The 16532-nt window shown below is 43.0% G+C and overlaps 1 protein-coding gene across 1 annotated transcript in view; it reads right to left on the reverse strand.

Moving 5' to 3' along the window:
• Positions 1-15042, reverse strand: part of LOC139912178 (protein shisa-8) — a 104849-nt gene extending 89807 nt beyond the window's left edge. The window contains exon 1 of the mRNA XM_071899906.1: positions 14471-15042. Within this exon, the coding sequence (XP_071756007.1) occupies positions 14471-15042 (572 nt within the window). The remainder of the gene's footprint in view (positions 1-14470) is intronic.
• Positions 15043-16532: the final 1490 nt, after the last annotated feature.

Consider the following 16532-nt stretch of genomic DNA (forward strand, 5'->3'; position numbering starts at 1 on the left):
TGACTGGGGAAAGAGGGATGGGTCTCCCTCTTGTTTAATCTGCGTGTCTGGGTTGTGCTTTCCTGTAGATATGATGGTGTTTAGTGATAAGAACCGAGGTGATTACTGTGAGAGAGAGATTGAGAGGAAAGAGAGAGAAGGATAGCAGAGAGATAGAAGGATAGGAGAGAGAGAGAGAGAGAGAGAGAGAGAGAGAGAGAGAGAGAGAGAGAGAGAGAGAGAGAGATTGATGCTGCACTCATCTCCTTGCGTGGATCTGTCTCTGTCAACTGAAATGACTCCATTGACTCCATTAAGACACAGCACACGGAAACATTTGGTTGAGGCCCGGCAGAGTGAAATGGAGAAAAAAATGAAAGAGATGGATGGAAAGAAGGGATGAAAAACAGGTCCATCTCTCTCTCTCTCTCCCTTGATCTCCCTCGTTTTACCTGCTGTTAATAATAAGAACCTGTAGGAAATTAATGTGGACGCTGCTGCAGGGAGGGGGAGTGAGAGAGAGAGAGAGAGAGAGAGAGAAAGAGAGAGAGAGAGACAGAGAGAGAGAGAGAAAGAGAGAGAGAGAGAGAGAGAGAGAAAGAGATGGGTTTCCCTGTTGTATCACATTAGCGTCTGTGCTGTCCTCATACAATGATGAGAATAGTGATAAAAACGGTCCTGGAAACTGTTACTATGTTATTATGGAGACTGGTTAGGATGATATGGAGGGAGAGAGACGGAGATCAAGTGAGAGAGACAGAGAGAGAGAGAGAGAGAGAGATGGGTGGAGGGAGCATGGGATATGACAGATAAATAAGAATGAAAGAGATGCATATCTCGAGAGATAGAAGAGCGGGATAGAAGTAGAGAGATACAGAGTGGATAGGAGTGATGGAAGAGAGGGATAGGAGAGATACATAGGCACATGTGAAAGAGAGAGAGAGAGAGAGAGAGAATAATGATGCTTTTTGAGTAAAACCATATTTCTGATTAGTGAGGACAGTAACATCATTCCTTTGTTAATATGGTTAAAAAGGGATGATGGCCCTAAGTTTACCCATCAAATTAGATGCAAATTACACAATTAATGACGCTTTAATTGATTAATGATTGTTTTCCAACATAATTAAGTCCTTGAGTACTATTTCTGAGCCACTCTTTTAACCCTAATTATTTTGTACTTGCCTCAAGTAACAGCCCGCTCAGCTCGGGTGGAGCTCAGTATTCTCCCCACCTCTGATGCAAAGATATTAAAAGATGAGGAGGAAGGAGGAAGCAGGAAGGTTGAAGGGCAGATTGCAAAGAAATGAAGATGTGCAGAATAGCTGAGAAACGCAGAGACGGAGATGAATAACAACTAGATAGATAGATAGATAGATACTGTAGATAGATAGATTTTCCCTCATTTCATTTCCCCTTGCTATTTACTCTTTCTTACTCGTTCTTCTCTTTCCAATGTTGCTATCAGCTGAATTGAATTGCAAAATTTAACTGAACTAGTAACGTTACTGAACTGCTGTAGATTATATTGTTGTTGATATGAGTTTCAAGTTTTATTGTCACATCACAATTACAGCGAGTATAAAAGCGAGTGAAATTCTTGTGTGCCGACTCCTGTACACTGCAGTATAAGTAATAGAAGTAAAATAGAATAGAAAAATATGAAATAGTAAATGAAAGTAGAGACTATGAAATGTAAAATTGACAAAAAGGTACATACATATGTACAAGGATAATAAATATGTGCAAAGAAAGTGAGAATATGAGGTAGTGCAAATGGCAGTACAAGAACTGGGTGAATATCTACAGAATATATATCTATATATATCTTGTTTGTTGATATTAATTAGATATTAATTAGATTACTATTAGTCAATGTTGCAGTCTTACCCCATTTGAAATGGGGTAAACTATACTGCTTTGGTAACATAGTTTTTTTTGTTTTTTTCCCCTGTCATGCCAATAAAGCATATCTGAATTTGAATTAGTTAGAGTTGAGGAAGTTGAGACAGTGGTGAGCTGGAGTACAGGAGGAGGAGGAATGACCAGCTACAGTACACAGACAGTGATAGTGCTTGCTGCTGTGTGCGCTCCAGCAAACAGCTACATGCTCGCAGTTGATTTTCTGTCAGGACGACTTGGAGCTGGCGTCAATCTACAGCGGGACGAGACCATTACCGGGATCACTGGAGTGAAAATGGAACCCGCGTTGGACTGCATGTTCCCAAACTCCATGTAGGCTATAGGGACACACACACACACACACACACACAAAAGGTGTACACACCAGCAAGCGCAGAAACACACAACTTTGCGCTCACAACAGCAATTTGAAGCAGTTAGCAAAGCATTGTTCCACTGAATACACACAGCAATATATTCAAACACCTTATCAACTGACGCCTCCGCCAAAACTCCCACAATTCCTCTAAACTACAAAGTCAAAAGTCACCCGGATCCTCATTAACAGCCCACAGTCCTGCGTTTGAAAATAAACCTGTTTATTGATCACACTTTTTCTTCTTCCTTTGAAAGTTAAAGTGTAATATGGCGCCATGGTAACCTTAATATATGCCGGATGAAGGCAGCATGGGTCTGTAGATGTCTGGTAATTTGGGCAGTGTGGGTTTTGGTGACTGATGAAAATATGATAAAAATATCATGCAACTAAAATCAGAAGGAGAAGTAGGACGATGAAGAGGAGGCATGACTTTTTGGACGCCGATATCATGCAACTAAATTCGTAACAAGTTCGCTGTGGCTTGATTTCGTACACCTAAAAAAGCAGGGCAGAAGAGAGGGAGCGGGAGGAGGAAGAATAGGAGGTGAAGTCCCACATTTTGGACACTGATTTCGTGCAGCTGCAAAGAAAGTAATGAGGAGAAGCGGGCAAAGTTAAGAAAGCTGCTGTGATTTTGGTCAGTGATGTGCAGCAAAAGCAGGAGGAGAGAGGGAGAGAGAGAAGGAGAACAGAATGCTGCCATTTTCCTCTGAAAGGTGAGAGGAAGAGGCCGGGGGAAAGAGGAGAACAAGGGAGAAAGAAAACAGAAAATTAGGAGAAATTAGGAAAGGGGAGGAAGAAGGAATAGGAGCAGAAAGTAGAGCGAAAGTAGAGGAGATGGTGGTGGGGGGGAAGAGGAAAAAGGAGAAAAATGAAGAAGTTGGAGTAAAGACTAAAAGGAGGCCAACCAGAATCGGTAGAGAGAGCTGAAGGAAGAGAATGAAGAGGAAGAGAAGGATGGAGAGGAGGATGTAGAAAGAGAAGTTCCACACAGAAACAGGAGGAGGGGAGGAGAAGAGGGAGTAGGGGGATTAGTAGGCCGCTGTGGTTTGGAGACGCTGCAGCAACAGTTGAGCTGAGGAACTCTGCAGCAATCTGTCTCACTGTGCCTGTGCTGCACTGGAGTGTGGTGCGGAGTTACAATCACAACACAGCTCATACCAAGGGACACATACACACACAAGAGTACAAGTAACTAATTGCATTTACTCACGTATTGTACTTGTGCTACATTTTAAATCCCATCCATTAGTCCTACAAATTTCACATTTTGTGGCTCTCCATATAAGCATCAGAAACTGGACCATTGTAAATTGCACAATTGTGCAGCCATTCGCAGTGGAAAGTCAGTCAGCAAAGAAGAGAAGAGAAATCAGGCTTTGCTTTGTTTGTGCACTTTATTTTGAAATTTAAACTTTTTCAAGTTCAAAGAATCTAGTTTGAACTCTGTCCTCGTCCTTTTAGAATTGCATGGGAAAGATCACGCACTATGAATGTTCTCTTTTCTAAAAGGTAACCCAGTAACTTTTACTCACATTTTAAATAAGCTACTTTTTAATTTCACCTAAGTAGTTTTACACCAGTACTTTTACTTCTACTTAAGTAAAATATCAGCACAGGTGGATGATACTGACTGACTGATATGTGATATTTAATAAAAGGCCAGTTTAACCCTAATTTACACCTGAGCAGGCTGTTAAAGTCGAGATGAAATGAAAAATGCCTTTTTAACCCTTTTAGATCACATCCCCGGTCATATTGTGCACCTATTTAACAATATATGCCAAAAAAAATACAAAAAATCAATTTCTTTGTGTTCTTATATCAAAATTCAATCATGTTTTCTTCCTGTAAAACAAAATATGCCGTGTGCTTACGTAAGCATGCCCATAACCAATTTCAACCAATAATATCATGACATCCACCCATCAATCAATCTTCAACTTTTAGCGCACAGAGCTAAGAGGCTAAGATTCATTAGTTAGCTAGCTAGCAACAGCATGGTACTTCGGTGTGTCTTCGGGTGTTATGACACGCCCACTTTTCAACGTTCAAATCAAATTCCTCCCAACGTTATGTCCCGCCTGTCTTTCCTGTTTCACTCGGAAATACGTCACGATACGGAAGTTAGATACTCTCAAAATGCCGTTTCATCTCGACTTTAAACACAGTTTCCATATGTAGGCATCTGTTTGAAACCATAAGCACAGGTTTCACTCTGGGAGATACTGGGAAAACGAGATATAGGCCCAATCCCAATGTCCCCCCTACGGACTGAGCCCTGAGCCCTCACAGACTTACTTGACGTCACCTGTGTGCGCAGCTGTAGCGCCTGAGTGCGGGAAGTCATGAGGGCTCGAAATGGTATATGAGGAATGGGACAGCACTTTGTGGCATCATGTGTTGCCTTGACGACGTCAGACGTTACTATCTCCTGTCAATTAATCAATTTGCAATTTACTCTTTGTTTGCGCTTTTGTCTCAACAGCATTATTAAGCTAAAATGAAAGAAATGTTGATGAATAATGTTAAATAGCCCTATATGTTTTGTAACATTGCAAAGTTTATACTGTGCTAATGGATGTAGAAAATACTCTTCATTCTACTAGAGGTTAACCTGCACTACATCATTACAATATGTAAAATATGTAAAAAAAATAAATAAAAAAGAAACAGTAGGAGGTACGTTGAAAGCAAACTGTACTTTTAATAAAGCTTAATGAGCACAAATAAGCACATAAGAAAGGCTATATTACATGCTGCTTATATTAGCAGCATCTAACATCCTACTTAAACATTTAGGAAAACTTAACTTTCTTTTTTCTCAAATGAGCTGTTTATTCTGTTTTAATGTTGCAATGTTTTCTCTTTTAACTGTATCTTGCATGTAGTTTGATCCTTTCATGCCTGTTTCTCTCTAAGTTCTTGTTAATTGTTTTTTTTTTTGTATCGGGTGTATTGGCAGAAATTTTCCACATACATGAATATTAACGTCACAAACGCTATGAACTGTGGGTAATTCCCTCAAGCAAAGTTTACAGAAATGCGGACTTGCTGAAAGTCTGCATAAAGGGCTCATAAAGTCCGCCAGTGAGCCCTCGCGCACTTACCGATTTCACAGTGGGACAGCCCTGAACCCTCGCGGACTTGTCGGGAACGCGCATCAAAGTCTGTGAGTGCGGACATTGGGATTGGGCCATAGTACTGCAGACTGTACACTCCTACACACACACACACACACACACACAGGTACCTCTCATAGTGGTTGGTTTTGCTGTTTATCATGGAGCAATGCACAATCAAACCTGCTCTCCTCCCTGCCTGTCTTTCTGTGTGTGTGTGTGTGTGTGTGTGTGTGTGTGTGTGTGTGTGAGTCACTGTCATTTTCCAATAGAGCGTCACTGAGCAGCAGAGTACACTCTGCCAGCTGACTGACATGAAGGGACAGAGAACCCGCCCAGTTCAGGAATTATGGGTAGACAGGAGAGGCTCATGAGTGTGTATGCGTGTGTGACAGAGCCTTGTGTATATGAGACAGAGAGAGAGAGAGAGGGACAGATACAACCATTCATTATTAAGCAACGAGTAAATGTCTAACTTGTTTGCTACCATTTTTTTTTAGTTTAGTTGCTTTCAAGTGCAGCCTGTTCCATATATGAAAATCTCTGCAACAGTTCCTAAAACTATATTATCTGAACAGGATTTCAACAAGGTACACTGAATAAGGTCAAGAAAGTTTCCTTCACAACAATGCAGAAGTTTGGATACTGTGTATGGGTTAAAACCACAGAACCTGAATTAATATAATGGTCCTTCCACTTTTTGCCATGGTAATTTGGCTAGTACAGCATAAAATGGCAACTATGGAATTTTAAGCGTTAGTTTCTATGGTGAGACACACTTGAGAACTGTGCGTCTGTTAGCAAACTGTCAAAACTCAACTGAAAGCTAACATTAGCGACAAGGCTAACATAGCATTATCTGTAGAGACTGTAGCCTAGCTTACTTCTCTTGTTAGCTCTTCGAATCAACATTAGCATGTTAGCAATCCATGGCAGCAACAGAGAAGCTCCTTCAGTTCTTGCTGTAAAACCTCTCACCTCAGCAACCTGTTGTCAGCTGGTTTATACAGAAGCTAGTCCAACGGTTCACATAAAAATGGCCGCCTCTCTGACCATCCTGGAACTTGTTTTGAATGGGAATGACTGTTCTATCCATTCAAGTTCTGTGGTTAAAGCCTTGTATCCCCAACCAAGTCCTGAACTGTTTGGCAGCAAATATTCATATTCATGATGAAAATATTAATCATGAATATGAATTAAAGCAACACGTGTCCTTCAATGTATTGTGCAACCCAAAATAACACGATAACCTGAAACTCCATAACAACCTTGCTTCCTCTCCTGTTTAACACTCCCTCTCTCTCCCTTCTCTCTGTTCACCTTCTCCTAAATGCGCATCGGAGCTAATAAAAGGCATAAACAATAATTCCTTGTTGATTTGAGTTGACTGTGCGCTGCGGGGAGGGCGCACGCGGGTCTATTTTTTCCCCCGCTCAGCATCAAAGAGTTTATTTTCGGGTTCAGATTAACTGTGGAGGAAGTTAGCTTAACAAGGCGAGAGAGCCTCACTGTTTCTCTAATAAACACAGTCAAGCTCTCGTTAATGCGAGGTGAGAATAGCAGCATGTCTAACAATAGAGGTGAAAACAACGCCGGAGCCTGGAGACACGCTTCAAATCGACGACGCGTTGCTTCATACACAGGCACTGCGGCACGTCGGCACGTGTTTGATCTGTTGTCACGTCATTTGCTACATTTCTTCATTTGCTATTATGCTAGAGGAATTTTTTATCTCTTTCCTGGATGTCAGTTGACAGCATGTCTGGTGGAAAAAAAGACTAAATCTCTCATTTGGGCCCCAAGTTGAAAAAGTCTAATTGATTAGGCTACATGATGATTTTGCCTTAATAACTAGGTGATGGAATTACAGTAAAGGATATGCCCCCCCTTTCCTCCATGCCTGCACAAACACACACACACACACACACACACACACACAAAGCAAAAAAAACAACTTTGATTTGCACATGCACAACTCCCAATAAAACAAAGTTACTGAATTCCCTGACCACTACTGTTGCCTTTTAAAAAGCTGAACCCTGTGCACATGTTTATCTCTCGGTTCTAAACACCTGTCACAGACGATGATGAAAAGCGCCACCGCAGCTGAACAATAAAGGAAATAAAAAGGGCTGCTGATGAAAAACAATACAATAAAGGAATAGAACGGTTGATGGAAGTGGTTGTTTAAATCCCCGGTGGGTCATTCAATTGCCTGTGCCCTTGAACACGCTGCTCTTCACCGGAATAACTTATGACAAGTGGTACAATGCTGTTTAAGTCCAAATGAAATGGTCAGTGTGTGTGTGTGTGTGTGTGTGTGTGTGAGTGGTTACTACTCCCACTGGGGTTATACAAAAAGCAAATACAACAAATACAAAAAACAAGAGGTGCTTGAGCCGCCTAATGTCCCGCCATAATCACCATGATATATTTAACATAATCAGTTATACTAATGAGATAATTGCTTAAGCTAATTAATGCATTAATTAGCAAATATTTCTATGTCAACATGCTTCACATAACACATGGTTGTTGTTAGTAACTCTTACAGCATCTTGTGTATCTTAAAACATTAAAGAGTTACAGCAGTTTCAAGAAAATCACTTTTTTCCTCATTAATATGCAAATTTAGGAAAGTAACACTGATTCATTTGTTTGCGTGGTGGTTAGGTGACATTAAAAGCATGTTTAGACCACAAAGGTGACTCATATTGCACAATGTTTGGAGGAATAAAATGGACAACACTGCCAAAGGTGATTGCGCTTTGTGCTCTGTGGAGTTTCAGCAAAACAAAATAGTGTGAGGCAGGCTTTTACATAATTTGTTTTTATTTTGTTCTCACTGTGCCTGTGTGGTGCTTACCCCGCTAACGCTGTTATTAATTCATGTCAGGCATTTTTATTATTTATGCTGTTGGCTGTTATTTGTTATTGTTTTATTGTCTGTAAAGCACTTAATGCACTGGTAGCTGTGTTTTGAATAATGCTATACAAATTAAGTTTATAAAGGTTGATGGGCCAAATCTCTTTTGGCCCCCCCACCTTATTGGCACCAGTACAGATTGTTACAGCGTGGGCTATTGCTGAAAACAGAGAAACACACTTAAAGTGGGAAAAACACACTTGTGGATTCTGGTTTGTGTTTTTGTCACTCTTAGAAAAAACGTGGTGATACACTGGTGCCCCACTGACAAATGGTACAAGTCTGTACTTTTTTTCTGACAGTATACCTTGTCAAGATGTTAGCCATGTTGAATTCAACATATCTGGCTGTCTCTACTTTAAACAGACTGCAAAATAGGAGGAACAAATACCGTTGTAATGCTAAAGTTTGGTGGAGATGTTATCCTCTTCATGCCCCTTGCCCTTGTGCTCTCCCTTTCTCTCCCTCTGTGTCCCGTCTCCACCTTCAATGTAGCTCCTCGCCCATGATACTGTGTGTTGACTTAGCATTAATTGCAAAAAAAAAACTTGATTTGGAACATTAATAATTCCTAAAGCCAAATCAATGTATCAAAGGATATGATACATTTTTAATATGGCTTTGCGGCAGTTTCCACACAACAGCCGCAGCAGCCGCAGCAGCAGCAGTGTGTCTTGAAGAGACTGTGAGCAAAACAAAAACACAAAGAGCCACTTGGGAGATGAGGAGCGGTGCAATGGAGGGGACGCAAGAGGCATAGTACAGTTCACATATGAGGTAGGTGTGTGTATGTGTGTGTGTGTGTGTGTTTTGTGCCATACATCATCGCACCGCTGCCTGCATTGATTGCCTGACCCAGGGTTTCGGTGCATCACCACCTTAACGGCTGTGCGGCTGGATTTATTTGTTGAGTACACACCAGGGGCACAAACACACACACACATGCATGCATACACCCAGATTCACACACATTTTCCCCATGGCGGCTGTGTGAAAGTGAAGGGTCTCGCTGTCAAATGTATATAGGTCAAGAATAAATTTTAAAATGCTGTGCTTATGCATAAATATGATAAACAATTCCACAAGCGCTTATCCGTTACCCACAGAAAAACAAAGTAGCCTCAAAGTGTGCTGCTTCTCACAAGCAAACACAGGCAGCAAGCAATAATCATCATCTCAGTCCCAATGGAATTTTTGTCTTTTGGTCATATTGCATTTTACATTTACATTTTAGGTAATTAGCTGATGCTGTTATCCAGAAAAACGTACAATGAGTGCAATAGAATAAACCAAAAGTAAGGAGTGTGAGGGTCAGAGCCAGCGTGCCCAGACAATATTCCTTGACCCTAGAATGAATATGTAAGGCAGAAGTCCTAGGGAAAGAAATAAGAAGTAAGGAGAAAAGCAGAATAGATTTATTCTTTACTTCGAGATAAGCGAGTAGAGGAGGAAGATAATATGGACAGAGGGGATGAGTGGAGGGGAAAGAGGGACGTGAGGCCCCTCTTGAAGAGCTGAGTTTTCAGTGGAGTGGGACGATCATTTCACCACTTCACAGGCATTTGAAAATCAAATAATATATTGCTTTCATAAAGTACATGAAGCTGCATTATAGGGGATTTATTTTTCGTTGTGGGTGGCAAGGGCAAGAGATATCCACAGAGATGATGAAATACATCTACTTGATGAAGGACAACACATCCTGTTATTTTTCAAATCAGCATGTGTCAAAGCCAATGCATTTTGGTTTCAATGACCATTGTTTTTAACACATATTTAACACAGGTTCAATTAAATACTAGTATTTTCTAAGAGTGTACGCTTCGAATCCTGTAGTGTGCGTACAATGATCTGATCACAGCATGCTTTGTATTTAATGCAGCTAGCAACCAATCAATAGCCTGATTTCCACAACACAGCCAAAGAGGGCTAGACAGACATCAGTCATTATCTATCTATCCATCCATTCATTTACTTGCTGCTTATCAGGGACAGGGTTACGGTGGCAAAAAGGCAAGCAGAGCAGCCCAGATTGACCGGTAAATCGAGAGCTTTGCTTTGTGGCTCAGCAGTCTCTTTACCACCATGGGCCAATACGACACCAGCATTACTGCAGCCACTGCACCACACAATCCCTTTCATCCTCACTCATGAATACCAAGATACCTGAACTCCTCCATTTGGGACAGTCGCACACTCCCCGCCTGAATGGGACTAGCCACCCTTTTCTGGGCAAAAACCATGGTGTCAGATTTGGAGGTGCGTACCCTCATCCCGACCACGTCATACTCAGCTGCAAACTACTCCAGTACACATCAGACATGCCACTGTCCGATGATGCAAAAAAGGATGACATCATCCGCAAACATCCACCCTAATGTCACCAAACTGGACACTCTCCAGACCTTGATTTCCATTCCATGAACACAAACAGGGGATTCCTGCAAGGTGTACCTCGTTGGAATCCAACGCCCTCCTTGAATGTGCTTGACTTAAAACCAAGAATGCAAACACAGTTCTTGCTCTCTGTGTTCAGGGGCTGAATGGCTCGCAGCAGTGGCCCTGGTACCCCATAGTCCTACAACACCTCCCTCAGGATACCTGCAGGAACACGTTCATAGGCCTTTTCCAAATCTACAGCACACATGTAGACAGGATTAGCAAACTCCCATGACCCCTCAAGTATCTGTGAGAAGATAAAAGCTGGTTCCCCATTCCACTACCGGGACAGAATCTGTCAACAATCAGTTGGAGTCTCCCCTTGGCATAGGCTTTCCAAGGGAGACTTAGCAGCGTGATCCCTTGATAGTCGGAATACACCCTCCAGTCCTTCCTTTTAATGCTTGGGATTTCTGAAATCCTTGCAATATTGAAGGGACGTGTCAACCACAACACCCCAATCCAGAGTCTTCAGCATTTCAGCATGGATCTGATTCACCCCTGGTGCCTTGCCACTACGGAGCTTTCTAGCCATTGCAATGACCTATGCCTCAAATTGTTCCCCTTACACCCTCACTACACATTTGGGTTTACCAGGTCAGTCCAGCAGGGAAGTGCTTATAGATCGACAATTAAGTCTGCATTGTGTTGTATTGTATACTTTTGTATTGTATTCTATTCAAAAATGTAAACAATTCCAGCCCAGTCCCACACCAATTTACGCATAACAGTAAAAACATAAGCACAAGTTCAAACTGCAATTGCAATGCAAAGGCGTTCTTCAGAAGAAGCCCACACGAGAGCAAATGTCCTTTGAATAACTTTTCAAAGACTTGTTCAGAGAGAGTCATTATCAATGCACCCTGGCCACCAAGCTAGCCAGTCATCCATAGCTCTCAATGGCAAATCAGCAGAATTACAACAGCTCAGCCCTACACTCATCGCTGCCTCCTTCCCCCTGTCCCCTCGTCCCTCCTTTCCTCCCTCCCTCCTTCTATTCCCTCCCTTCCTCATGCTCCAGTGGATTGTCCTTTCACAGGCTCCTTTATCATTGGGCTCAGTCGCATCAATGCAGCGGTTAGCTCATTGTCTCTGCCTCGTCTCACTCTCTGTCTGTCTCTCAGTCTGTCTCACTCTCTCTGCTACTGTACCGAGCATGAAAGAAAAATACGGTTCAGCAGCCTCTCATGATTCACTTTCTTTTTTACATTAAAGTCAAATAGGAGCGGCTGGCGGACAGAAAGCGGCCGCTTTGGAAAGGCACTGTTTTAATAGAGCAGAGCGCTTTCTAAAGTTAAGAAAAGTTCAACTCTGTAGAGGAACGCTCATATGTATATTTTTTTCTGAGCCGACTAATCAGAAGAGGCCGGGGTCACGGTATGTAGGCAGCTGACAGTTTAGGACAACAACAGCCAACAGAATAAAAATGGAGAAAGTAGCAGTGGAAAAGTTGGCAACAAAGGGAGAAGGTTGGTGAAACAGAAGGAAAGAGGGAGGGAGAGATCCAGAAAGTGAGAACGTGAGAGAGATAGAGTTGCAGTTACAAACAGCCTCAGTGTTCTGCTTTGGGCTTTCATTTCTTTGACAATAGTATTACAACTATTCCTCCAATATTTCAACTCATTTTCCCAGTAGGACAAAAAGAAACCTCCATTTTTTCCCCCCTTAAAGGTTTGAATTTGTCTTGCTCGCTTTCTGGTAAACAATCTGAATGTACTTAAAGGCATAACATTTTCAATTTTAGTTGGTTATTTTCTCAGCCAGGCACTTGTTACATGGAACAAACTCTGCATTTGTCCTCGTTTACCTTAAAATAGCATGTTTGCATTGTTAGGATTAGTCATGGAAACATTGCAGGTAGTGGTTGCCCTTGGTTTCAAAGAGGACTGTTAATAATACATGATACCTTATTCATCCCTGTAGGGAAACTCTCTTTTCACTAGCCTCCCTCCAGGGAGGTCAGAGTGAACGGTCCAGCAGGTAGAGATTCAGTGTCTCGCTCAAGGCCACTTCAGCAGGATGGATGCTTGCCAACATGGGGCTTGAACCCAGGTCCCCTGATTAAAGGCATCCACATGTCAACATTAGGGAACTAGACAGATGTTGACCTTTTATGACCCGTGTCTGATGAAGACAAATTACCAACTAAAATTCAAGTCAAGTGTCGAATAATCCTTTGATGAAAGGATTAATATGTGCCAAGAACTGTCTGCTTTCATTGTGTTATGGTTGGCTCAGTGCATCATTGCTGCTCCACATTAATGTGTGTTGATGTCCACTACCATCCTCCTCTTCCTCCTCACCTCCCCCCACAATGCTCCTCCTCTTCCACCTCCTCTCCTTCTCCTCATCCTCCCCCCAGAAGGCTGAGAGGAGATCCGGTAATGACAGGATTTTAAAGGAGCCCCCATGGTCTGACTCTTAACACCCGATAGGCTGGCCAGTCACATCTCTCTCTCTCTCTCTCTCTCTCTCTCCCTCACACACACACACACACACAAACACACAGCCCTGTTCCCTGTACTAGAATTAGCCGTTGGCTGTACTCCAGTCAGATCCGCTCAATATTCCACCCCTCCAAAAACCACCCTCTCCTCTTCTCACCCTCTCCTCTTCTCACTAGGGGCCGAACACTGCCACAGTCATAGTTATTAGTCACAGCCTGGCCCGTCAGTGTGAAATGGCTAAACCCATACAGAAATAACAGCAACATAAAATAGAACACCGCTGCAAAAAACTGTACCCCCAAAATAGGTGATAAACCTGACATCCGTCCTTTGAAATCTCCATCCAACACACCCCGACCTCCATCCATTCCCCATCTCTCTCTCTCTCTCCCTCTCTGTATCACTCCATCCATCGCTCCCTCATGGTTGCACACAGACTTCACACCCATTATCACCTCAGTGTGATTCAGCCACTTGATTCATTACCCAGCTGGCGACCTCCTTGCACATGTGCAGAAATACACACAGGCACACACAAATACACACACACAAATGCATACACACACATTCACTCATGCATATACACACAAATGCATGTACATGTATAAACACACACATACACGCACACTACTCTACTATTCAACCTAGCTTCCAGACCAAATTTCAGATTTTCAGATCTGATTTCAGATTATTATTTATTTGATTGATAGGGGAATTTAATATTTTATATAGCCTACCAGACCCTCGTTCCTGATATGTTTACAGTTGACCTGAAAAACGACAATATAATATGAAACAGGCAGTCTATAATTCTGCAAGAAAAGGAAAAGCATTTGTTTTGGATTTGTTATGAACAATAATTACTGTAATTGTTAATTTCAGTCTGACTTAAAATTGGCTTTTTATTCTTATCCTTTAAATGAGCTGCTTGATTCTTCCTCTGATTTGGATTCCATCTTCTTTTGCTTCACAGAAAATCAGAAAATCATTATCCATCCATCTACCCATCCATCCATCCATCCATCCATCCATCCATCTATCCATCCAAGGCAAATATCCTTACATATACAGTATAAATTGATCAACATCATCATGATCATGGCCACTGATGTCATCATCATCGTCTTCTTCTTTTATTTTCCTGCCAATCATAATTGCTGTCTTTATCCACCCATAATCATCTCTCCCTTTTGCACCCACATCCATCCATCCATCCATCCATCCATCCATCCATCCATCCATCCACCAATCCGCCCCTCCCCTCCTCCTTCCCTACCTGGAGTTGGTCATGTCAGTTTGTCCTCCCTGACTCTTCTCCAGCCCCAGCTTGGTGAAAATCCCGACCAGCACCATGATGGCCACCACTCCACAGATAATATACACAATCATGTGGGTCCGGTCCCGGTCTGGCTCCTCCTGGACCTCTGTGACGGGTGCCGCCGGCTTCCCGGTATTGGCCCAGACGGGTGTGTCGTAGTTGGAACAGGAGGTCTGGTCCAGACTGTGAACTTTGAACTGGCAGCAGAAGCGGTAGAAGCAGGAACCGCAGCAGAACATGTAGATGCCTGCGTTGCAGTTGAAGGGCGGGTCCCACTGGCCCATGACGTCATAATAACCCCAGCAACGGCTACCGATGGACGGAACTGTTTGGTCCTCCACGTCCGGTGTGGGCGTGGCCAGCGCCGCCTCTGGGGGGTTAGAGGGCGCTGCTGTCTGGTTGGTGTTGGTGCTGGGGATCTGGGCCAAGGCCCGTCCTGATGGCCGAGAGTTCTGTCCACCCAGAGAGGTCAAACCCAGGAGAACGGCCAGAGAGAAGCTCACCAAGAGAGGGTGCACGTAGGTGGCCATCTTGGATTTTATGTTATGATAGGGACTGTGCTTACTCCGATGTCTTCAGTTGTTTCAAAGTTGGTATGTAATCATTGACGAAAGGTCCTTGGTTTAAGAAAAAAACAGAAAATGTAATGTGCCTTCTTGAATATATGGCCACAGAAAATCTGTGCCTTTTAGGTCTTTGACACAATCGAGATTTCAGAGGGAGAGGAAAGTGAGTCTTGATAAAAAAGAAGGGCTTTCAGATTAGCCTATATTCGTGGATGGGAGTGCCTGGAAGAAAAATAAAGAGCATTCAATTACCATTGTGGGAGTTATTAGAGCGCACAGTTACAGGAGGCTCTCTGCGAACCACGCAGGAGAAAATTGCCGTCAAGGGGCAGGGGAACAAGTGAGTGAGACAAATCAATCTCCCATCTCAACATGCTCCTAACTGGAGTGAATGAGTCCCTGGTGAGCAAGCACTCACATGCACAGACACACCACAGTCCCTGACAATGTTTGTGTTTGTGTGTGCATGTGTGTGTCAGAACAAATAAATATTCAAAAACTCAAAATGTAGCAAATGTCACCTTTTACAAAGCCTTATGACGTCAGCAGACAGCAGTGGCAGCGGTAGACAAATCAAAATCCAGTGGTTTGGAGGGGATCCAGCCTAGGAGGGTGTGTTACCTACGAATGAACTTGCCTCTGGCATATGCAGCAATAAGCTCCCCCGCTGAGTGGATGTATAATCCGTGAAAGTGAGGATTTTGGGTTCCTGACAGCGCGAGCAGAGAAGGCAAGGCAGATTCCTCTCAAACGCACAAACAGATAGTCACGGGCTCCCACAAGAAAGGCTTTTCACTCAGGAGAGGGAACTCGTATTCCTGAGTTGGATGAGGACTCTCCTGTTGGGGACTGGAATACAATCGGGTTCTGATGTCCAGGAAAACTCTGGTGGTAATCCACTGGTGGTAATCTGTAAAGTGAGAGAGTTGACTGTCTCCTCCACTTTTCCCTTTCAGCTTAACTCGCCTCGATCATCCTCCTGCTCTCCGTTTCACTGTCCGAATGAAGCTTTTTTATTTTTGTGGTGGGCATCTTCTCGCTGACCACCTTGGTCCACCTTGGTGATCGGTACTCCCCCCACAAGACGTGTAGCTCAAGTCTCTCAGTCCTCGATACAAGTGATATTATCAGATATTCAGTTATTAAACAGATTGTGTAGGATTTTTCTCTCCTATTTCCAGCCAAAGCCCCGGTGGATAACAACAGTTGTTCAATATTTAAAACATTATTCCAGGCTCTCGTCAAGCTGAATGGAATCCCATGCTGATGACGGTCCCTCTTGCACCTGAGGCAATCTTCTCTCTCTCACACACACTCTCACACACACACGCACACACTCACAGCTCAAATCCACTGGTGACAGTGCTCCGTCAATGTCAGCCTGGGCTAATAGGTTTTAAGCGACAGACAGGAGTCCAATCGCTTTCTGTGTGCAGGCTCCTGTGGTTTGGCTC

This window comes from Centroberyx gerrardi, chromosome 7 (assembly GCF_048128805.1).
Source record: "Centroberyx gerrardi isolate f3 chromosome 7, fCenGer3.hap1.cur.20231027, whole genome shotgun sequence".
Classification (NCBI taxonomy): domain Eukaryota; kingdom Metazoa; phylum Chordata; class Actinopteri; order Beryciformes; family Berycidae; genus Centroberyx; species Centroberyx gerrardi.